Source organism: Chiloscyllium punctatum, chromosome 49 (genome assembly GCF_047496795.1).
Source record: "Chiloscyllium punctatum isolate Juve2018m chromosome 49, sChiPun1.3, whole genome shotgun sequence".
In the NCBI taxonomy this organism is placed as follows: domain Eukaryota; kingdom Metazoa; phylum Chordata; class Chondrichthyes; order Orectolobiformes; family Hemiscylliidae; genus Chiloscyllium; species Chiloscyllium punctatum.
Genome location: NC_092787.1, coordinates 7,337,447 through 7,362,152, shown reverse-complemented (window position 1 = coordinate 7,362,152; position 24,706 = coordinate 7,337,447). Strand labels below are relative to the sequence as shown.

General features: G+C 38.6%; 1 protein-coding gene across 4 annotated transcripts in view; it reads left to right on the top strand.

Annotated features, from left to right (window-relative positions):
* dennd1a (DENN/MADD domain containing 1A) overlaps positions 1-24,706 on the top strand; it is a 525,508-nt gene that overhangs the window by 110,640 nt on the left and 390,162 nt on the right. For all 4 annotated transcript variants that reach the window (XM_072566190.1, XM_072566188.1, XM_072566189.1 and 1 more), the window contains exon 3: positions 21,678-21,721. In XM_072566190.1, coding sequence (XP_072422291.1) covers positions 21,678-21,721 — 44 coding nt within the window. The remainder of the gene's footprint in view (positions 1-21,677; positions 21,722-24,706) is intronic.

Here is a 24,706-nt window from a genome sequence, read left to right as displayed (position 1 = left end):
TTTTGTTTGGTTAAAATAGAGCATTTATATTAGTTTTTATTAATTTTGCCACAAATATCCACTGAGATGAAGTTAGTTTTCATTTGGAGCAAGAATTGGTTATGTATATAACTTGCTTAGTATGATCTGCAATATATTGGTTCTCGTGAAGCAACCGTACTGCTTTCACCAGGTCCCAGTACAGACTTTGATTGGGGTAAAGGGTAAAAAACCTTTACTGATCACCCAGAGATGAGAATGTTCATTTGTGGGATGAAAAATTCTCTTCCTAAAAGCAGCAACAGCAAAAGAGAGTTTTGCACATAACTTGAAACAGCTTGTAGATAATACATTGCATCCAAGCCATGTACTATCCTCAATAGCTGTTCAGATTTGGTGTACAATTCAAACCAGATCATAATTGTCACTTTTGTCTCTTAGGGATTCAGCTTCATCAGGAATGAAACACTGTATGAAAGTTGGGCTTAGTGCAACCCTTGTTGCTTGTGTTATTCCAGGGGCTTGAATGACCCATTTTCAGTCGGCCATTGTTAAGTTCATAGTTTGTTTTCACCGTAGCCTCATGGGGTTGTTGCCATCACCTTGCTTTTTTGCTGGTTTTCAAGTTTCCTTTAGTTCACATCTCAATGTTATCCACTCATCTGATTTCTTTTTTCTCTGTTTTTTTGCCTTTTCTGTAATACGTTAACTTTCTTCTTCTAGGAGAAGGGAGTCAGGTAATAAGCACTAAAGAATAGACAGAAGAAAAGGAAGTAGGAATAGGCCATTTGTCCCTTGAATGTATTGTATTAGTGAAGAAGATCATGGCTTTAACTCTACTTTCTTGCCTGTGCCCCATTATCTTTGTCAGCCAAATATCTGTGTAATGTGGCCTTGAATGTATCAATGAACCTTTGATGAACTGCTTGCTGAGGAACAGAATTCCACACACTAATGGACTTCTGAGAGAATAAATTTTTTTTCTCCCCTTCATCCCCTTATTTTTAAAATGGTCTCATAAGTCTAGACTCTCCCATAAGCAGTATGCCCTCTAATTTATTTTTCTTTAGCACAGATCTCTGAGGTACATGCTTGTCAGTGAGTTTCTGAACCAGAGGTCACTGCTGTGAGCCATGCCAGTATGCTGATCACTGTGCACTGGAGACTGGAGGGACTGCTGTGCAGCTTGGAGAGAATGTTGCCCACAAAAAGCATTCTCTTAGAATTCACTCTGCCAACCCCTCAGAATTTAATATGCTTTAACAAGATCAACTCTCATTCTTCTTAACTTCTTCAGTGACCATAGACCTGCTCTGCTTAATCCTTCCTCATCAAACCTGTTTATCCCAGGATTCAGCTAATCTGCCTTCATTAAACTGTCTCTTGTGCACGCAAGTCCTTTGTTTAGTAAGGACACCTAACCTATGCACCGTACTCTAGGTATATTCTCACCAATACCTTGTAGCATTTTGTAGCAAGGCGCCTGTACTTGTATATTTCATTTGTCTCGGAATAATGGCTGGCATTCTGTCATGCTGACTTTTTGTGATTAGTATGCAAGGACACCCAGGTCCTGCTGTACCGCAGGAATGGATGGTCTTAATTTCTTTTCAAGGTCTGTATTTGGACGTTAGTAGAGGCAACAACCTTTTAAGAGTCTGAAATAAGAATGCTGGAGAAACTCAGCAGGTCTACCAGCATCTTTGGAGAAAGAGGTTCTAGTTCTTCTGATGGCAAAAGTTAAATAGGCCAATTTTGCTTCCTTATTTCTACTTGCTTTGAAAGTTATAATCATTTGGGCGGTTGGCAACAAAGGAACATGTGCCTTAATTTGGAAAGCATGTTTTTTGATGAACTCCTGACCATATTTTGTTGGCATATCCAGGTGCTAAACTGAGTTTGTGAATGCTTGCAAAACCTGTTCTCTGCTGTAATAATAAAACTATTGGTGTACATTAAGATGTCAACATATACTCTTCTTTTTTTTCTTTTCAAAGATATTGAAAGTAAATGTGTGCAGGAAAGGATTTCTACTTTGGACCTGGCTGGATTGTCCATAGGGATGCTTTTTGGCTATTACTTGGTTTCCCCATAGTTTATCCAATGGAATGTAGATTTCTGTTGTAATACGTTATGGTTTGAATAGGAAGCATAAGAATGTTTAAAATTGCTTCATACATTCTGCCACCTACAAATCACATATAGGTCTTCAGTATTTGTGATTGATTGTATTTTTATTGCTTGGATCAACAATATCAACTTGCAGTAGTGCTTTTCATGTAACTAATCACCAAAGATGCTAATAAGCGAACATTTAAAAGCAAAATATGACACTGAGCGGCATGAGATATTGGTCAGAAGTCCAAAAGCTTGAACAAAGCAGTGTGTTTTAAGAAAGCTGTAAAGAAGGGAAGTGGGATAGAGAAGTAGAGATATAAGGAGGGTCTTCCAGTGCCAGGGGCCTAGGCAGCTAAAGGTTGATAATGTTAAATCCAGACCTGCTTGACTAGGAACCAATACAGAACAGTGAGCCTCCAGTTTCGATGACCTCCAGCTTACAGAGGATAGAACGTGGGCACCCAATTGGGAGTACCTTTAGAATAGTTGGCTCTAGAGGTAACCATGTGACTGACCAGACAAGGAGAAACACTGGAGACATCACATTATATTATATGTGGAAATACACTGACTTAGTGGTGACAAATGAGGTTGGAAACTCATCTCTGGAATACATAGGATGCAAACAAATTGAATAGCCTCAAACTGTTGCTAGAGACAGTATGTTTTTGGTAACAATGAAATGGAATTCAGAGCAGAGACTGAAATAATGACTTTATCTTCTCAATATTTAATTGGAAGAAATTGCTGCTCATCTCATGCATATCCAAAGATCATGAGTTTGATTTATTGTTGCCACATGTACCACAGTACTGTTTGTTTTAAAAAGAAAGGTGTTTGCACGCTATACAGTCAGATCATATCATTAAAAAGTACATCAGAGTAGCAGAATAGAGTGTAGAATATAATGTTACAACCACAGAGAAGGTGCAGAGAAAGTGGTCTGTTTAAAAGTTTGATAAGAGCAGGGAAGAAACTGTTCTTAAATCTATTTATACGCACATTCAAATGTTTACATCTTCTGACCATTGGAAGAGTACAACCGAGGTGGGAAGAGTCTTGGTTGCTTTCCCGGGAGAGCAGGAAGTACAGACTGAATCAATGGATGGTAGGCTGGCTTGTGTGATGATCTGGCCTGTGTTTACAACTCTCTGTAGTTTCTTGCGGTCTTGGGAAGAACATTTGCTGCATGATGCTGTTGTCCATCCAGATCGGATACTTTCTGTAGTGCATCTATAAAAATTGGTAAGAGTCGTTGTGGACGTGCTGAATTGATTCTGCTTCCTGAAGAAGTAGAAATGTAGTTGTACTTTCTAGACCTTCATGTTGATGTGGATAGACCAGGACAGATTGCTGTTGATCATCACTCCCAGGAACCTCACACTTGTGACCATCTCTGCCTCAGCACCATTGATGCAAACAGAGGTGTGCCCTCCAACTCTGGCTCCTGAAGTCAGTGACCAGCTCCTTTGTTTTGCTGATGTTGGAGAGATTGTTGGTTTTACATTACGGTGCTAAGCATTCGATTTCTTTCCTGTAGTCCTGAGGTTCGACCTACAATGGCAGTATAGTCAGCAAACTAGTAAATGGGGTTGGGTGGAATGTGAGAGTCTATAGGGGCTGAGTACACATCTTTGCAGGGCACTGGTGTTGAGGAATATCTTTTGAGGTGTTGTCACCTATTCTTACTGATTGCAGTCCATGGGTCAAGAAGTTGAGGATCCAGCAACAAAGTGGGGAAGTTGAGACCTCGGTCTCAAAGTTTGGCGATGAGTTTGTTTGGAATTATGGTGTTGAAGGCAAAGCTGTGGCCATTACGTAGAAGCCTGACATGGGGTATCCTTGTTATCCAGATGTTCCAAGGATGAGTGTGGGGCCAGGGAGGTGGCATCTGCCATGGGCCTGATATGCCGATAGGTGAATTGTAAACTATCAAGGCGATCTGGCAGGTTGGAGTTGGTACGAGCCATGACTAAACTCTCAAAGCACTTCATAATTCTGGAGGTCAGAGCCACCTGCCGGTAGTCATTGAGGCATGCTGCATGACTTTTCTTTGGCACTGGGATGATAGTGGTCGTCTTGAAGTAGGTGGGGACTTCAGATTGTAGTAAGGAGAGATTAAAGATGTCGGTGAATATTCTCGCCAGCTGGTTCGCTCAGGATCTGAGTGTGCAGGTGGGAACTCTATCTGGGTCAGTCGCTCTCCGTGGGTTCACATCCTCCAGAAGGCTGATTTAAATTCTGCAGCAGTGACCGTGGGTACAGGTGCATCTGAGGCTGATGGGACAGATGACATTGTTTCACTGATCTGTGCAAAACGAGCATAGAATGTATTGAGCTTATTGGGTAGGGATGCATTGTTGCACGCGATTCTGTTTGACTTTGCTTTTTAGCCCATTATTCTGTGAAAGGTATGAAAATATTATTGTCACAAATGCTACGATTAGATCCCAGTGGAGATTGCTCAATTTTGTTTTAGCTTCAGATTGGCAACCCCAAATTGTTAAGCACCCAGTGAGGAGGGATGAACTGGCCTTGGTTGTTTGTTGATTTTAGAAAAGATCCCTTCCCTTGTGGAGATCTTTCTCCTGGACCCAGACAAATTTGTCTTTTAAATGGAACCGATTTAGCCAGCTTTCTTGAATTAACAAAAGATTGAGATTACTTAATGTGTAAATGCATGATATTGCAGCACACAGACACACATTAGCAGGTGATCTCAGTCCAAAAAGATAAAAGTAAAAGAAAAGACAAGACTCTGGATTGTACATGAAGATGTTGCAGACATTATTGGATGGCATAGGTTGTGTTGACAGTGGAGCAGTTGATTTCAAGATTCTTGGTTTTGCAGGTTGGTTATAATTCTGCTATTCTGATTGATGTAAGCAGTGACCGAATTCCAACATTGAGTGCCGAGGTTGTTTCTCCAGATGTTTTACCTGCAGTGCAGGGTTTAAAATGCCCGCGATCAGACACACACGAGTGATGGATTTTGTTTTTAAACTCCATTTTTTGCATATTCATGAAGGGTAAAACAGACATGGTCTGCGAGAGGTGGCTTTCTGCTGAGGGTGGTGGGTGGAGGGAAAAGGTCAGCCTCCTCATTACCTCTTTTTGTTCAGTCTCTATCTGTTTGAATTTTCCTGGATATTTTACAAGTGTGATATTCTATGGCTTTACCAGGTAGTCACTGAATTTATATCCTCAAATTCTTTTTTTGTGTCACAATCCATTTTTTAGTTAAAAGAAAACAACTCTTGGAATTACAAGTAAAAATTGTCTATAAATATTCTGATTAGTTGCCGCAGTGCAAATATGAATGCTTCTACACTATTATGCAATATATCTAGGATTCTGTGTTATGAAAGTTAGACCTTGGACGGGATTAATTTTTGTACTGTGTTATATGCTGCATTTATGTGGCATTTCATTATAGCATGCAGAATGCTTTTCAAGACCTGGCTTCATAATGAGAATACTGTGTATTTCCATCCTTTAACCTATTAAAAATTGTCAAGAGTATGATGATGAGAAAGCAGTTTATTTGACTTGGTAGCAAAATTAAATTCAGTCTTTTTTTTGAAGTCCATTAAAAACTTCCTTTTTTGGGGGGAGACTTCCCGCATTCACCAGCCTTTTATAGAGAGAGATTTTTTAAAAAATACTTTGTTTTTTTTAGCTTTTAATCTTGCCTTGAGATCTGGAAAAGTGGTAGACCAATTTAAATATTTTTACTGGATTGTTTTCCATATATTATCAAAATTTTGCAGTTTCGGCAATTTTTTGTTTGGCTAAGAAGTGCAGCATTTTACTTTTGATTTTTGAAGGAGATTAATGCTGTTAGGTAAACTTAAATTAATTTTAAAATAAAGCTAATATATGACCTTATAGACCTGATGCATGACCTTATAGAAATGATAACTGGTCAAGTGAAAAGTTTAATTTGGGTGCCTTCATTCTAAAGTGGACGGATACAATGTTCATCCAGTGGGGAATGGGAGCTTGAGAACATGTAAAAGACTAACACTTAAGTACTTTGCTCTGTTTTGTAGCATATTCCCATCTTGTCAGCTGGAAAATTGTGTCAGGTTGAGACTCCGATTAGGATCTACCCAATCCTGCAGTGCAGTCCTTAGAAAGTCCTTTGGCTAAAACTCCATGAAATTGAGCAATGAGATTATGTGGTTTACCAGAATCAAAGCTGTATATTCCTGTCTTCTGATGGCTGTCAGAAAGTCAGTCAGTTCTTTGTTGGAACTAAATCTTCATGCAGTGTGTTGTTCACTAACAAATCTACATTCATGTTTTTTTTTGCATAAAAACTGAAGCTGTAACTTTTCACTCAGAGCGAAGAGAGTTTTTTGTAAAAATAGAAAATAATTAAGAGGGGCAATAGTCAAGTTTTATGTTTTTCTCTTAATGTGAGTTCTAATCAAATCTAATATAGCTAGTTACGATAGTTTTGATTTGAACATTAACATGAAACATTCTGAAATTTCTAATTCAAAAGAAATTAATTGCAGTAGATGCAAGTTATGTTGCCCATAGCCACTGGTAGAAGATCACTCTAAATTGCAAGTTTAAGTAAAGGTGAAACATGACCTTGTGTACAAAATCTGCAAGGTGTCAAATACTACTTGTGCTCTTCTATATACCTTCCTATACCTATGTGATTCTGAGCCGAGATTAAACTTTTCCAAGCCAAATTAATAGTAGGTTTAGTTCAAGTTTTGCTTTGATTTTCAAAACCTTTTTTTAATACCATAATAGAATGATACAGGCTCTTTATTGAGATTGGGAGAGAATGAATAAGTCAAAGGATTGAAGTCAAGACTTGTTTCACCAAAGTGTAAAGTTGCACATCAGTAAGTATATTTTCTGTTACCACATTTGTTCTGGTATCTAAATCTTGATTCCATGCAAAATTGTGCTATCTTTTTCAAAGCTGGGATGGAATGAAAAAAAATCTGCTCTGTTATGACTGATGTTTGATATATATCACGTAAAACTGAGAATAGCTGTAATGATGATGAGGTGCATGTGATTCTGAAGATGCATTAAAGATCTCTCATTTACCTCATGGATATATTTCTAGCATCAACAAATGTTCCAAATAATATGAAATTGGCTGATTCAAACTCTTTTTAATTTTCCTTTTCTTTACAACATTGGCATAGATTAGAGTGAGAGAGAGTATATAAACCCTAACAAAGCATGCTGCTGTCTAAGTAGTGGAAGAGTTGTGCAGCTGCAAAACTAAATTCTGGAGTCTGTTGACATCAATGAATTCATGACTATTCAATTTTGTCTGTAATTACTTAGCCTCAATCTTGCTTCACTTAAGGAAAGGTAGAGGATGATCTTGAGCTTCATGAGAGTAGGTTTCCTCTTTCTCTGTTCTTGAGAATTTATCTCAAAACATTTATCAATAGATCATCCATTAGCAAAAAAATGGAAGAAGTGTGTGTGTCCGAAGCATCTTCATCCACTGGTCTTTTCTTGACACCACTTAATCTGCTTTTGGCTATGACAAAGAATTTAAGGTGGTCTTCTATTTTTAAATACTGCTGACGTGAATTGTTTAATATTGACTGAAATAAACTTCAAGTCCTTTTGCGTTACAAAATCTATTTGAAGGAATAAGTTGCTGTTAGATGTAAATATTTTTCAATTTAATAAATAATATCCTATACTACTGTGTTTTCACAGCATAGCTTTGATTAGTTTACACAGTCACCATGTGCCCAAAGCCTCTGAATAAGGACGGTGCTTTTAATTCCATGGAGAAGTGGACATATCCAAACTAGTTTGTGCTCATATCTTCAGCCAGCACCTATGCTTAAATAGATCGCAGACATATATAAATGTTACTATAAACCACCCATAGATGGATTAATAAAGTTATTCTTACACAGTAATTTAGAAAGCACCACTTCAAGAAACAAATGTATGAAAGACATTTGAGCAAGCTTTAAGCAAAGACAAAATACTGGGGCAGCACGGTGGCTCAATGGTTAGCACTGCTGCCTCACAGCGCCAGAGACCCGACCCGGGTTCAATTCCCACCTCGGGCAACTGCCTGTGTGGAGTTTGCACATTTTCCCCGTGTCTGCGTGGGTTTCCTCCGGGTGCTCTGATTTCCTCCCACAGTCCAAAGATGTGCAGGTTTGGTGAATTGGTATGCTAAATTGCCTGTAGTGTTAGGTGGATTAGTCAGCGGTAAATGTAGTGGGGGTGGGTTTCTCTTTGGAGGGTCTGTGTGGACTTGTTGGGCCGAAGGGCCTGTTTCCACACTGTAGATAATCTAATAATCTAATCTAAACTATTGGAAATCTAAAATAAGAGACAAAAGTGCTGGAAGGACTCAGGCATCATCTGGAAAGAGTAGCCAGCCCCTGGTTAGCTTGTCAAGTCAATTATGCTTTGTCGAGCTCAGAACTGTAGACCTGCAAATTTTACTGTAGTGTGATCTAGGGGGCTGTCCAGTAGTCAGTTTGGGAATGAAAGAATATACATTCCTACTTTTAGCCAACCAGCTGTTTTAGCTTGAATTTTATTTTGGTATGGGATTCTATTTTGCGGCAAGCCTGGCACAGAAGCCACTCTAATAGATATAGAACTTAATTTTACACAATATGATATTGATCATAGAAGGATCAATTTATGACTTGATTAAATTATATTACTTAGTGTGGAAGCTGCCCCTTCGGCCCAACAAGTCCACACCGACCTTCCGAAGAGCAACCCACCCAGACCCATTCCCCTACATTTACCCCTTCACCTAACACTATGGGCAATTTAGCATGGCCAGTTCACCTCACCTGCGCATCTTTTTAGACTGTGGGAGGAAACCGGAGCACCCGGAGGAAACCCACGCAAACACTGGGAGAATGTGCAAACTCCACACAGACAGTTGCCTGAGGCGGGAATTGAACTCTGATCTCTGGTGCTGTGAGGCAACAGTGCTAATCACTGTGCCACCGTGCTGCCCATTAGTTATACACTTCATTAGATAATGGAGCGACAATCTTTTACTGATTTTTGTGTTTGTTTTTGCTTATAACCTCCCAACAAGGTCCACTTATACAGACTACTAAAGCCTTTCTTAATGTTACTCAGCTAATCATCCTTTTTATTTTGGATGTTTGCAAGGAGAGAGGGTTCAGTACTGCAGTGAACTACTTCAACCTGCCTTCATCTTCCAACCTCATACATATATCACATTATGTTTATATTTGAACATTTTGTGTATCTAGCTATAATATCCAAGTATCTTCAAATGTAATCATATTGTCCAGAATTATTTCAAAATAAAGCCAAGAACTGCAGATACTGGAAGTCTGGAACAAAAACAGAAATTGCTAGAGATACTCAACAGATTTAGCAGCATCTGTGGAGAGAAAGCAGAGTTAACATTTCTAGTCTGATAACCTTTCATCAGAATTGAGTTCTGATCACACAAAAATTGACTGGCAACAAGTTGCTGATTAGGTTTACGGAATGGTGACCAGTTGTGGATGACAAAGGCCTGCTTGCCAAAAACAATGTGCTTGTCTCCTGGGTAGCTGAAGGGTTTGTGGGCATGAATGATATGGCCAGAAACCTCCCGGAAGGGGAGGCAGTTTATTTCTGTGCAGTAGAAAATGCTTCAAGAAGTCCCGTTATCTTCTCCCATCAGTTGGATGTGAGCTGTTGTTTTTGACTAAGAAATTGGGTTTTATAATTTGATGGGTCATTCTGCGCCTCATACAAAGAAGTGAAAAGATCCTAGAGACGAGAGATTGAAGAACTGTTAAGTCCTGACAAGCAAACAAATCATTTTGGTCAATATAGTGGACAGCCATTGAAATGCCTTCACAGAGTTTTTCTTGAAACCGTAACACTGGTTTATTTCCCTATTTGTCTGTATCATTCTGTATTTCTCTCCCAAAGTCTGTCTGCTCTCCTCCATCTCTACCACTTCCACTTTCTATCTCTCCCTATGTCTCTTGTTCTCTCTTCTCCCAACTTAGTCTTTTTAAAATTCCTTTTCTTACAATTTTAAAATTAGAGCTATATCATGAAGTTAGGGAACCATTTTTCATACAGAAAGAAGAATTGAAAATCTGAGGCAGATGGGTTTTGGTTAGACAAGGATGTAAACCGATACGGACCAAAAACCGGTAGGTAGAGTCAAGTGTACAGATCAGCCATGATCTGATTGAATGGCTAAGTGGTCCCTGAAGTTGACTCCTGTTTTTGTTATTCCTCATCTCTGCTTCTTTCTCTTAGCATTACAATTTATTGTCTTCTCAAACTTCAACATATCAGTTTTACAATTCCTGTCCTCACTTACACATCCATCAGTGGGCTCTTGTGGCAAAGTAGCCGTATTTCTATCTCTGAGCCAGGAAGCCCTATTCATGTCCCACCTGCTCTAGAAATTTGTAATAAATGCAGGTTGTTTAGAAAGTAACTACACATCCTCTGATATGACTCCTTGCAGATCTCTGCAATATTCTTGCTGTCCTAGTAATTATGTCCCCTCTACACTCTTGTGAGTCTGATCTCTTTTTGCTTCACAGACTGCAGCAAAGCTTTGGGCCCACTTACTGAAGTGTACTCCCGAAACCTCTCAGATCCTGCTCATGATCTCTTTCTAAACCTTCTATAAATTCTACCCCTTCTGGTTCTACCTGAACTCCTTCCTACCACTGTTTAATTTCTTTTTTCCTCAGCTGAGAGAATGTTATATTGTAAGTAGTTTTGCTTTCTAACATTAAAATGTGTAAACAAATAATTTAATAAAGTATCCAATCTCAATCTGAAGAACTAAAAATGATGAAACACTGTTTTGAGTCCAGTTCAATCTAGCCGCTACTATTTTTGATTAATTTGTGCTGACTTTACATAATATCAGTTAAAACTGGAAAAAATGTTGTAGCAGGATGGGGAATCCTTTGTCAAAGTCACTTAAATTGTTATTTGAATTCTTTCCAGTTCAAGAATTACTTTTTTTTTGTTCTATTTCCATACTAGAAAATAATCAAAAATCCATCATTTCACTGATAAAAGCTCTCTTATTAGAGTGATAACTCTGAAACTGATAGAAAATGTCAGCAGTTTACTTGTTAAAGCAAATGTTTGTGTAAAGGATTCTTGCTGCTGTAATATTGGGGAGCGTCTTTCAAAGACAAAGGTTGTGTTTATTTAATGACCTTAACATAGCAAAAACATTCTAAGGCACTTATAGAATCATCTGTTAAAACATGGGACTGTACAAAATGAGGTGTTGAGGGAGGGAATGGCTAAAATTTTGGTGGAATGGCATTGAGGAAGAGAGGGAGGTCTAGAGAGAGGTTTCCAGATGTAGGGCCACATAACTTTGAGGACCAATTCAATTAGCAATTAAAAATTTGACTAATTTCATGCCTGATGCATTGCAGCAACAAAGTAGCCACACATAGTAAGTTTGTGATGATTACTGTATATTTGCTGCTTTTTATGACTATAAACGATCATGGGGTTTGGATGTCACTCCCTTTGTCGTGATAGTATGTGGGAACAATCAAATTTCAAGATGGTGAAAGCCTTCATTTACTTATTCTGGCTCTTTTCATTCACATAAATAAATGGGCTTGCACTCTTTTAAAAACAATTTCAGACTTGTGGTCTGTTTGGTAAATAGCCAGTGGATGCTTGGCAAGGATTTTCATTTATCTTGCTTGGTAATTTTTTCCTATGGAAATAATTATCCACAATGTGTTCCGTACGAGTTCTGATTATTTCTCCAGTAATATATTACAAACTGTTGTACTTTGTTTGACTTAATTCAATGTAATACAATGTTTAAATGCATTAAAATGATTCATTGTTCCATAATCACCATTTGTAAATTAAAATATGTAAGACTTCAGAATGTTTAAAACAAAATGAAATACAGCTGATATAGTCTAATGCACAAAGTACAGTACTTGTAAATGCACACTGACACGCAAATGGAATTCTGCCAAGCATAAAGTTTTAAGACCGTTTGCTTCACTGCAGGGTGCCAGATTCTTACATGTTCCATGCTGCTGCTGTTTGCAAGAACGGTGTCCTGTTGCTGCTGAAGAATTGCATACAGAGCTGATTCAAGACAGACAATCTTTTTCAGCAATCTTGGCTTCATGCTTTTGAGGTTGTTAAGTAAAAATCAAATGTTGGCTCTTTAAATTATATAATCTGTTAAAATACATATATAAAATGTTTATTCATTTAAAGCCCAATCGGTAGTGTTTATATCTCATATCAGCCAATAAATCTGAAGTTGGCATCTATTTCCATATTCAGACAACCAATAAAAAGATGATGTCTGACTTGTGTGTGGTTTTTGATTTGGCCTGCTGGCTTTAAATTGGGAGCACAGTTCTGAACATGTTTAAAGGAGGAGGAATGTGGGTATGTTTTCCTCTTTAGATTATTGAAGATTTTGTTTACCATTCAAATTTATTGCTTATGGCATGAATGTCAATTACATTGGGAAATTTTTTGTGTTTCTAGTACAAGAAAGGACAGTGCCAAGAATTTCAACAATTACATTAAGAGCACAAATGTCATTTTAACAGAGGCTTCAGATCCGAGGATTCTGGTGTTGTTGACCATCAGAAAACCACCTTTAGATTGTCTGTCTGAAATTGATGGTCAAACATTGTGTTCAACAATGTTGAGGCCTAAAGATTAGAGTGTCTTTCTCCCACAGATGCTGCCTACACAACTGACTCTATACAGCAGTTTCTGTGGGGGAGAGGGAGGGACTCTCTTTTAGAGTAAGGGGATTGATGGGTGAGAGTGGAATGAGTGTAATTTTTTTTTTCATGACCCCATAATATTGACAGCTTTTGCCGAAACTTACTGGTAGCTGCAAGCCTCTCCAGAAGAATTCTGAAACTGCAAGAATGGAGGAATGCTGTCTGAATGCACAATTTCTTGTACGTGCCTTAAAATAATTTTTGGGGACTTTTTTCACATGAATAAGTGATTCATGTATCTGGGTAGATATCCTAACATTTTGTTTCTTACTATCTTGAATTGAAATGGCTATAGTTGCTTGTCCTTTATAATTACATGATTATCTGGAATTTAAAGGAATACCCTACTTATTGTGGACTAAGGGGTTAACTATTCCTCTCCTCTAAGAATAGCTACTGAACATATGTGTAAGGAGCTACATTACAGTGCTATCAGTTCACGCTGAACTGTGATTTGAGTGTATAAATACCAGAGATGCACACACTTACTATCCCTTGTGTATTGCTGTGCCATATAAAGCCTGTTCACTCATCTGGCTACAGAGCTGATCTTACTGTGTTTATTGGGGAGAAGTTTAATTTGTGGTAATCACTCTACTATTACTGTTCTAACAATTGGCAGAAGTCAATTATATCCATTTTCTGCCCATCACTCTCACCACTTAGCCTGCTTTTTGTTCAGTGAATTGTCAGTCTACTATTGAGCAATGCTTTGGTATTAAGTTTCCAAATCTCTATTGCAAATAGTTTGGTGTCTGTGCTATGTATATAAACTGAATAATGTGTACATTCTTTAAACAATGAGATCTAAAACATTTCTCCAAATATGATACACATTCTATTCCAATAAGTGTAACTGAATTCTCTATACAACATTTCACACCAAAGTGATGTCGTAGAATGCCTCATCTTTCACTTGGACGAGACCATATTTCAGAAGTAATGATTTTTTGAATGTCATAAGATGGTGTTTAAAATGACAAGATTTCATGTGTAATTACAATGGTAAAGTGCTGAAAATACTTAAAGTCAGACAGCATCTGTGGAGAGAAACATTGTGGCAGGTTCCTGACCTTTTGTCAGATCTCATTTGTCTTTTACCTTTTGGTTTCCTTTGTGAAAAATCCCACTTGGACCGTTTGATCACCATGTTTGAGGGAAGAGCTGTGAGTGACAAACTGACTCCATCTTGGAGGGAATCTTTTCAAGCAAAATAAAATACTTCATCGAGAAAGTGCTGGTAAACCTGTACTGTTGCAAACTTTCCGAATTGTCTAAAAGCACAGTATCATTAATTTGAGCTTTGAAATATTTTTTAAGAATGACGCATTCAACCACCACCAGCACATTCATTATCTACAGAGGAAGAACATTCACTGAGTGAACAAAATGCTTTCCTTCTGCTTCCAATACTTGTGTGGTTAGACCAACAAAATAAGCACTCAGCTTTGTCCTTTGTGGGAAGCTCCACCTGGTGGCTTTGCTTAAAATTGGTGCAGTTCAATCAAACAGTTTACCTCTGTACCATAGCATGTTTGAAATTCGTAGTTCCTCAACTTCCTGTCTCTCATTGCAATTTGGAGTTGAGGAATAATTCAGTTATGCGCTGTGTTCAACTTTTGAGTTGTGAAAACACCCGAGTTATTGGGTAGTATTTAAAGCTGATCCCAAGGTTCAGAAATGTTACCTGTGGCCAAGAGTTTTCATTTTGAAGTTGAAATATGGTGTTGAATGCATTGGATGGCATCCTGAATTGCCCTACACTGATTTGCTTTGCTTTGATTTGATTTATTACTGTCACATGTACCTAGCTACAGTGGAAAGATTTGTTTTGCGTTCAGTACAGACAGAGCGTAACATGCAAAGATTATAGGGTGATTGAACAAAGCAAGGAATACTAAGTTGCAGCAGCAAGGAAGGTGCACAAAAAGCAAGATCAACATTAGATTTGAAATTAGAGAAGTCCATATCCTGGCAGATATCTGCATGATCACAGACTTCTCAGTTCATTATCTGTGCATGCAAGATATTGCATGATGAAGTGAACCATGTGAAAGTGGGGTGGGACCTTTTGGTTTCAAAGGTTCTTGTTATATTTACAAGTCAGGTGGGCACCACTTCACTCAGTGGAAGTCAGGACCTTCCCTCCGCCTGTGATGGCTTCCCTTAGAAACCCAGAGACACCTCTAAGAAATCCAAGCTACTCCCAGGTTCAGTTTTGCGACCTTCCAGATGCTGATGGATTGGGCCACAAACAGAAGGGGCATTGTCTTCCTATGTGACTGCGTGAGGAAGCCAACTTATCAGATCTGTCCAGCCTGGGCGATCACTGAGTCTTGAAGAGGGTTCATATTACAGAAGAGGAGGTGCCAGCCATAAAACAAAAGTAGATAAATCCCCAGTTCCTGATCAGGTGTTTCTGGGAACTTTATGGAAAGCTAGGGAAGAGATTACTTGGCTCTTTGTTGAGATGTTTGCATCATCAAGAGCCACAGGTAATGTGCTGGAAGACTGGAGGTTGGCTAATATGGTGCCATTATTTAAGCAGTGCTGTAAGGAAAATTCCAGGTAACCAGGCAATAGTGAGCCTGATGTCAGTGGTGGGTAAGTTGTTGAAGGGGATTCTGAGGGACAGGATTTACATGCATTTGGAAAGGCAGGGGATAGTTAACATAGCTTTGTGTGTGGGAAATCATGTTGCACTCGTGTGGTTGAGATTTTTTGAAGAGGTAATAAAGATTGAAGTCAGGGCAGTAGATGTTGTCGAAATGGACTTTAGCAAAGCATTTGAAAAAATTCCATATGGTAGATTGGTAAGTAAGGTTACATCATGTGGGATCCAGGGGGAGTTAGCTAATTGGATACAAAAATGGCTTGAAGGTTGGAGACTGCATGGTGGTAGAGGGTTGTTTTTCAGAGTGCAGGTCTGTGACTAGTGGTGTGCCACAAGGACAGTGCTGGGTCCACTGCTTTTCGTCATTTATAAAAGTAATTTGGATGTGAATATAGGAGAAGTGGTTTGTCAGTTTGTGCATGACACCAAATTAGGTGGTGTAGTGGACATTGCAGTTTAATTTACATAAATGTGAGCTGTTGCATTTTGACAAGGCAGTTAATTGTAGGGCCCTGGGGAGTATTGCTGAACAGAGAGACTTGGGGGTACAGGTGCATAGTCCTTGAATGTGAAGTCACAGGTAGACAGGGTGGTGCAGAAGGCTGTTGGCATGCTTGTCTTCATTGGTCAGTGTGTTGACTTCTAGAAGTTGGGGCATCATGTTACGGCTGTACAGGACATTGTATTTTAAAAAGGGCCTTATCAATGTACATTTGAGAGGGTACAGAAAAGATTTACCAAGATGTTGCCAGGACTGGATGGTTTGAGTCATAGGAAGAGGCTAAATATGCTGGGGCTGTTTTCCCTGGAGCATTGGAGGCTGAAGGGTGATCTTAGAGGTTTATAAAATCATGAGGAATGTGGACAGGATGAATTGCTAATGTCTTTTTTCCTTGGGTGGGGGATTCCAAAACTAGAGGGCATTTGTTTAAAGTAAGAGGGGAAGGATTTCAAAGACCTGAGGGATAACTTCCTCTGACAGCTTGTTCCATACATGCTCCACACTCGGCATGAGTAAGGTGGTGGGGGCGGGTACAATTATAACATTTTAAAAGGTGTGTGAATAGGAAGGGTTTTGAGTGAGATGGACCAAATAGAGTCATAGAGATGTACAGCATGGAAACAGACCCTTCGGTCCAACCCATCTATGCCGACTAGATATCCCAACCCGATCTAGTCCCACCAGCCAGCATCCGGTTCATATCCCTCCAAACCCTTCCTACTCATATACCCATCCAAATGCCTTTTAAATGTTGCAATTGTACCAGCCTCCACCACTTCCTCTGGCAGCTCATTCCATACACGTAGCACCCTCTGCGTGAAAATGTTGCCCCTTAGGTCTCTTTTATATCCTTGCCCTCTCACTCTAAACCTATGTCCTCTAGTTCTGGACTGCCCCACCTTAGGGAAAAGACTTTGTCTATTTATCCTATCAATGCCCCTCATAATTTTTGTAAACCACTATAAGGTCACCCCTTTTCCTCCAATGCTCGAAGGAAAACAGCCCAGCTTGTTCAGCCTCTCCCTATAGCTCAAATCCTCCAACTCTGGCAACATCCTTGTAAATCTTTTCTGAACCCTTTCAAGTTTCACAATATCTTTCCAATAGGAAGGAGTCCAGAATTGAACACAATATTCCAACAGTGGCCTAACCAATGTCCAATACAGCCGCAACATGACCTCCCAACTCCTGTACTCAATACTCTGACCAATAAAGGAAAGCATACCAAAAGCCGCCTTCACTATCCTATCTACCTGTGACTCCACTTTCAAGGAGCTATGAACCTGCACTCCAAGGTCTCTTTGTTCAGCAACACTCCCTAGGACCTTACCATTAAATGTACAAGTCCTGCTAAGATTTGCTTTCCCAAAATGTAGCACCTCGCATTTATCTGAATTAAACTCCATCTGCCACTTCTCAGCCCATTGGCCCATCTGGTCAAGATCCTGTTGTAATCTGAGAAAACCCTCTTCGCTGTCCACTACACCTCCAATTTTGGTGTCATCTGCAAACTTACTAACTGTAGCTCTTATGCTCGCATCCAAATCATTTATGTAAATGACAAAAAGTAGAGGGCCCAGCACTGATTCTTGTGTCCCTCCACTGGTCACAGACCTCCAGTCTGAAAAACAACCCTCCACCACCACCCTCTGGTCTTCTACCTTTGAGCCAGTTCTGGATCCAAATGGCTAGTTCTCCCTGCATTCCATGAGATCTAACCTTGCTAATCAGTCTCCCATGGGGAAACTTGTGATGTTAGGCTTGCACAGAAATAAGGCTTCAATAGTTGATGGAGTTTTGAAGTTGGTTGTTGAAGATGTTAGGTCTTTCTCCATTGCAGCTAAAAGCAGGATTCTCTTTGTCTTTGTCTGTCTTTCCTTCCTTCCTTCCTTCCTTCCTTCCTTCCTTCCTTCCTTCCTTCCTTCCTTCCTTCCTTCCTTCCTTCCTTCCTTCCTCCCTTCCTTCCTTCCTTCCTCCCTCCCTCCCTCCCTCCCTCCCTCCCTCCCTCCCTCCCTCCCTCCCTCTTCCCTTCTCCCCCTCTTCCCTTCTCCCCTCTTCCCTTTCTCTCCCTCTTCCCTTTCTCTCCCTCTTTCTCTCTCTCTCTCTCTCTCTCTCCCTCTCTCTCTCTCCCTCTCTCCCTCTCTTTCTCTCTCTCTCCCTCTCTTTCTCTCTCTCTCCCTCTCTTTCTCTCTCTCTCTCCCTCTCTCTCTCTCTCTCCATCTCTCTCTCTCTCTTTCTCTCTCTCTCCTTTTTTTCTTTCTTTTTTCTTTTTTTTTCTTTCTCCCTTTCTCCCTTTCTCCCTTTCTCCCTTTCTCCCTTTCTCCCTTTCTCCCTTTCTCCCTTTCTCCCTTTCTCCCTTTCTCTCTCTTTCTCTCTTTCTCTCTTTCTCTCTTTCTCTCTTTCTCTCTTTCTTTCTCTCTTTCTCTTTTTCCTACCTACTTACTTACTTACTTACTTGCTAGAATTAAGAAGAAAGTGTGTTTTGCTTAAAAGTAAGTTGTGTTGCCAATCAAATTACACCTGGAACCCAGCACCTTACACTTGCTTTTAAAGAAGATAAAAATTCGACACTAGACTAACTACTTGTCATATTTGAAGGAGGTTTAGTCGCAACACTGAGCATAGAGAGATATTTTGTATTTTTAAGAAGTGCATGCCATATAGTGTTTCACAGCTGTGCAATGATTTAAATGTTGGCAATGTAATTGTTCATAAAATTGTTGTGAAATCTGTTTTAGATTTTGAAATATCTTTTTCAAAGTATTTACACTGCAATCACAGAATCTACAGCAGAAACACAGACCATTTACTCCAGTCTGACCATGCTTCCCTTTATTCTTTTCTCCTTCATTTCTTCCTCATGCAGGTCTATCAGAACAATACTATGTCGTTTCATATCTATGTGCCTATCTCACTTTATTTTAAGTAAGTCTACAGTATTCATGGCAGTTACCATCTCTCGTAGAAGGTTATATATTGTCATAACTCCTTTAGATCAAACATTTTCTGTTTGATTTCTTAGTGACTATCGTATATAAATAGCCTGTACTTTTCACCCCCCCCCCTCCCCAGATGGAAACATTATTTCTGCATCTGGAAATCTTTCAAAATCCAAAATTAATAATCTGATATAAGGTGATGTGGTTATTTGTTTTCTCTCTCAAGGCCACTTCTTGCTACCCAACTTTTAACAGTTCCTATTAATATTATAAGTCAGTTCTCTTGCAAGTTGGCTTTGGATCACCTAAGTAGAAAATATCTTTTAAAATCTCTACCAGTAATAATTAAATTAATGAGTATTGGTTTAGTTAGAGAAAAACATAAACTGTAGCGTAAACTGTAGATTAGTTAATGCTTTCATTAATGTGGTAATTATTGGTGAGTTATCTGGGCAGTCATAATTTCAATTTGCACCACAATTTCATGAAGAGGGGAGTGTACCCTTGCTCCCAGAATGTACTTTATGATTCAGAAGGGGAAGCTTCTGGGATGAGTTTTTCATGGTCTGAGGGCCTTCTTTTTCATAGCAATAGAAGTCCAACATTGAAATCCACAGTGGATCTATGGATTGAGAAAGAAATGTCCATAATTTAAAATGAAATCAAAATATAGCAAGAAGTAGATTTGTTTTTTGGGGTGGGGGTAAAAAGTGTGTTTTGCATAATTACTGTAAAGTTCAGTGAACACATTTATTTTCCTGATATAAATATCAGATCAAATGCTGTAGTTTTCTCGATTTTGATTTTGGAATAGTAACTTAAAAATAATTTGGAGCACAAAATTCATACAACTAGCAGGTACAATTCACTGAACTTTGGATTCTGGTGAGAATAGTAAAATCATTTTTTTCATGAAAATACTGTGAACCAGCCATATGCAAAACAGTAATTTTTGGTTAGCTATTGAATTGATATAGTGAATATAAACTTACATATCTTGTCACTGTCTTGAAATTAGATCTACTTATTATTTAAATATGCATTTAGGCTTTCTCACTTTATCATGATGTCGTGCTGAACAAACCCCAAATCACGTGGAATACAATTTCAAGCCAATATTTCAATTACCCAGCCAGCAACCTTTAAACTTAAAATATATTTCATTGGATGCTTTTGTTGCAATGTTTGTGTTGCCATCGATACAGTAGCAACAGTCTTCAGTGGAACAAGTTCCGATCTATTTAGTTTAAAATGAGTACTAGTTGCTCTCAGTAACCAAGAAACTGAATACTCATGACTTTCACCAGTTATGTGGGGTCAGATTCAGGTGCAATTTATTGTCAATGAACATGTTGAGTCACTTCAGAGTTTTCTGTTAATTATTGCATTTCCACAGTTATCTTCAAAACACTTGATTTGTTTATGGTTTTGTACTTGCACTTCTTTCTAAACAAAGATATTTTTGTCATATCAAGTTTCAGTGTTTGGACAGACGAAGCCTAAAGGGTTAAAGATGCATGTTTGCCCAAAATCAATAATGTTTTCAACACAGGAAATCAAATCATTATGTGGATTAACTTAGTCTGAATTGACTTGCTCCACTTTTATTTTTGTACCATTTACCTAACAGCTACAGTATTCTAGAGATACCAGAGCATGAGAATTGAGCACAAATTGCATCAACACTAGCTCTCTGTTACGTTCAACTATATAGCATATGGCTGGAGGATGTGCTTTGCCTATACATCCTGCAGGGGACTTCTGAAATAATTTTATTCTGGAATTTTTAAAAACATTACTTAAACATGAATTAATTCCAATATGTGTATTTTTTCTGTCTTGGGAGTATGGAGAATTTTCTTTGTTGTCACACGACTAAATCTGTATTCTACTGATCATCATTGTTTTTACTGTGTAATGCTGTTTCATCTGGATCAGCAGTTAATTCTAATTTTGTGTCAATTAACTGCATTCATGTAATTGAGGCTAATAGAAGTACATGACAATCCCCTGCCAATATACTGCATTTCATAATCTAATGACAGCAGAGATCTGACAAAACAAGTTGAAGCGTATGTTTTAAAAAATATTTTCTGTCACTTAGTGTTCTGTACGTACAGCATTCCTTTTTTTTCCCTCCTTAAATCTTTGATACTGTTGTCATGCATGCTGACAAAGGTTCAGCACTGTTCTAATTAGCCTCAAGGAACTGTTTGGAATCGGGGTTTTTTTTGGAAGAATTCCACGCATTAAATTGACCCTTCTGCATGTCCCCCTATTATTCATAAGTTGATCTCTGATAGCACTGTGCAGGCTCTGCTGGATGCTGGTAGCAGAACATGAGTAGCTGGCAGAGATGTAACCTAAATTTGGGACATTTATCTTATTATGCTCTATAGTCAGCCAAACTAGATAGCTAATAAAATCACAATCAAAGCAGACTCTCTGGAATTTGAAAGACCTTCTGATATTCTGGCAACACGTCTAGATGACAATTTACAGCTTGTAGGAGGTTAGGGTAGAAAACTGTCTTGAAACTAAAGGGTGCGCCAAATATTCTCCTTTTTTACCTAACTGGAGGAGGGAAAAGGGGAAGCCTTGAACAGTTCTCACTGGCCCTAATCAACATAACAGCCTCAGCTGCCCCTTGGATCCCCTGCCAGGTCCCTATCATCTTCTGATCAAATATTAATGTGTGATACTCTGCTTGCTCGCTAATCCAAAGCCAATTAATATTATCTGTCAATTATTTACAGATCCTGAGGTGCGGAGACAATTCCCTGAGGACTACAGCGACCAGGTTTGGAATGCGTAATTAACTTTTTTTAACATAGCAAAATTTATTTCAGAGTCACTCAAGATATCACTGCTGTTCAGTTTAATGAAGGAGACAAATGAATTTTTTTGGGGAAGAGATGGGGGTGATAATTAAGAGCCACTGATGAAGATGATGATGACATTGACAGTTTGTAAAAATATACAGTAGGAGGCAAAATTTGCAACCCAGCATGGCTTTTTTCAAAGCAATTCTATGTAGTAAAATCCATACTTGCTTACATGGACAACAGATGATTTTATTTTTGAGTTTTCTTTGTAGATGATATCTGGCAAATAGCTGTTTAAATGACAAATTGGAAGTTCAAGAAAAAAGAGCATCAACAGTATGAGATTCAGACATTGCTACTGTGAAATTTATCAAGTTCTAATATATGATTGTGTGACTACACTGGGATAGTTTCTCTAACCAGTTCTGTTGATGGTAGTTCTGAAAAAATGCTGATTTATTGTATGCACTGTCCCATTACAATATTAAATGTAGAAAGATGCAAGTTTACTGTTAATTGTTTCCAAACTAAAGAATTGTAGAAAAAATTGTTACATGTTGTTATGTTTCAATTTATCTTCCTCTTCCTTTGAGTCCCCAAGACTCAGAGTGGGCTATGGATCTCTCTGCATTTAAGCTGTTTTTACAATGATTGCTAGGAGGCATGCGAGAGCAGCTTGTATTTGTTGCTGTTTAATCCACCTCTCTCCTTTGTGGGAATGGCCTGAGTTTGACCGCATGCAGCCTTTTGATCGAATGGAAAGATCTGTATCGCTATTTTATATTTTTCATATTTATTCCTCATTAAATTTATTATACCAATTGAAAGCCAATAAAAAACTTACTTTGAGAAATTCTCCCCAACGGTTCATCTCTCTTTGCCCCACCCCCATGACAAAATCATCCCTAAAATCATTATAGTCCTATAGATCCTTTTGTTGAAGGTGCTGAATATTGCTGGTGTACTCCAGTCATCCTTTGGCACCATTAGTGTGATGTTACCATTCTCAATGTGTAAGGCATTCGGTGAGGTCTGCTGACCTCCAATATACTCTGTCTAGGGGAGTCAGTCCTTGGTCTAAGACTTTGAGCTGAACGGTAGCATTCCTATTACAAATAGCTTAGATGAACTAAAGTTTAGGGGAACAGGCATAGTTTAGGAAATAAAGCTGTTTTTGAGCTGAAGAGGCTGCAAAGAGTGTGGAACTGAAGGTGCTACAATCTGACAAATACCAAGGACCTACACTCTGATTCTGAAAGAGAACTGCAGTGATTGTGGATATTGTCTCTAGTTATAATTTTTGAAAATCTCCTTGATTCATGAATAGTTCTAACAAATTGTAGATTAGCAAGCATAATACCATTATTCAAGAGGAAGCCAGGAGCCACTGGCCAGACAGTCAATAGTCATTGGGAAAATGCTGGAATGCATAATTAAGACATTTTTAAGAATAAACTTAGAAAAGCATTGTAAATGGTAATTATAAAAAGACAACATAATTTCACAAATGTAAAATCATAATTGAGAAATTTACTAGGGCTTTTTTGAGGATGTAGCTGACAGGATAGATTTAAAGGGAATCACTCATTTAATGTATCCGAAAGAAAGCTAGGTGTGAAAATAAGCTGCAAGAAGGGCTTAGAAGCTGAAGAAATATAAACAACAGCAAAATGCTGCGAGAAATCTGAAATAAAAGCAGAAAATGCTGGAAGTAGTTAGCAGTTCAGGCAGCATCTGTGGAGAGAAACAGATTTGTTTCAGATGCAATACTCTTATTCACCTTTTTGTTGCTTTTTATTATTCCCCTTATAAAGATATATAGACATATTAAGTGAATGGAGACCAAAGCGGAAAGTATAATGTGGGAAAGTGTGAAATTGGCAGTCAGAATGGAAAAGCAGAATATTTTTAAAAAGGGATCAGACCTGTACATCTTGTTGTTCAAAGGGACTTGGGCATATTAGATAGAAATTTATTGTTACATGTATTAGTGAAAATACAGTAAAATGTACATACGCCTCCACAAAAACAGTGCTATATGTGTGTGTGTGTGTGTGTGTGTGTGTGTGTATGTATATGAGACAAAGACGACAGGAGTTGGGGGTGGTGGTGGTGGTGGTGAGCGCAAGTGTCACAACTGTCGAGGCCAGGGGGCTTCTCAACTGTTGTAGATTGGAGCCTTCTCAAAACTGCCAAGGACCTGGAACTGTCTGACTGAAACTGCCACTCCCAGCCACGGAAATAACAAAAGATTAATGTGATACAAAAGGTGAAGTTAAGAAATAATTTTAAAAAAATGCAACTGGTCAGCTGGAAAGGAATGGGTTGGCTGGGAGCCTGAACACTACCTAACCTGTCCTCCTGATGATCTTGCATGACTACTACAAGAAACAGTGTATAGGTAGAGCACCCAATTAGGAAATTGAATTGTGACGTTTGCCTTTATTGTAAGGGTAATTGTTACAATTCTACAGCATCTTGTTGAAACCAAACAGAATACAGTGTGCAGCTTTGCACCATCACCACTATAATTATGTCCTTCCCTAAATAAGGAGGGCAGAGAAAGCACAGTAGATTGGTTCCTGTGATGAAGCAGTTGTCCAATATTGAAATGCAGAGTAAATTGCACCAATACTGTTTGGAATTTAGGAGAATGAGAGGTGATCTCATTGAAACGCACGATTGATAGGCCTTGACAGTGTTGACTGAGAAGTTGCACCTCTGCCTAGAAAATGTAGGCAGAATCTCTGCAGGGGGACCAATCATTTTGGACGCCGATGATGAGAAATTTCTTTTCTCTAAATATTGTTAATTTTTGGAATTCTCTACAGTTGGTTGTAGACCCTTCATCATTGAAAATATTTAAAGTTGGGATGGACAGAAAATTCAGTGAATTTTTCAGAAAATCGATTGATGTGAAGAATGAATAGTAAAGTGTAACTTATTGTGATGATTAACTA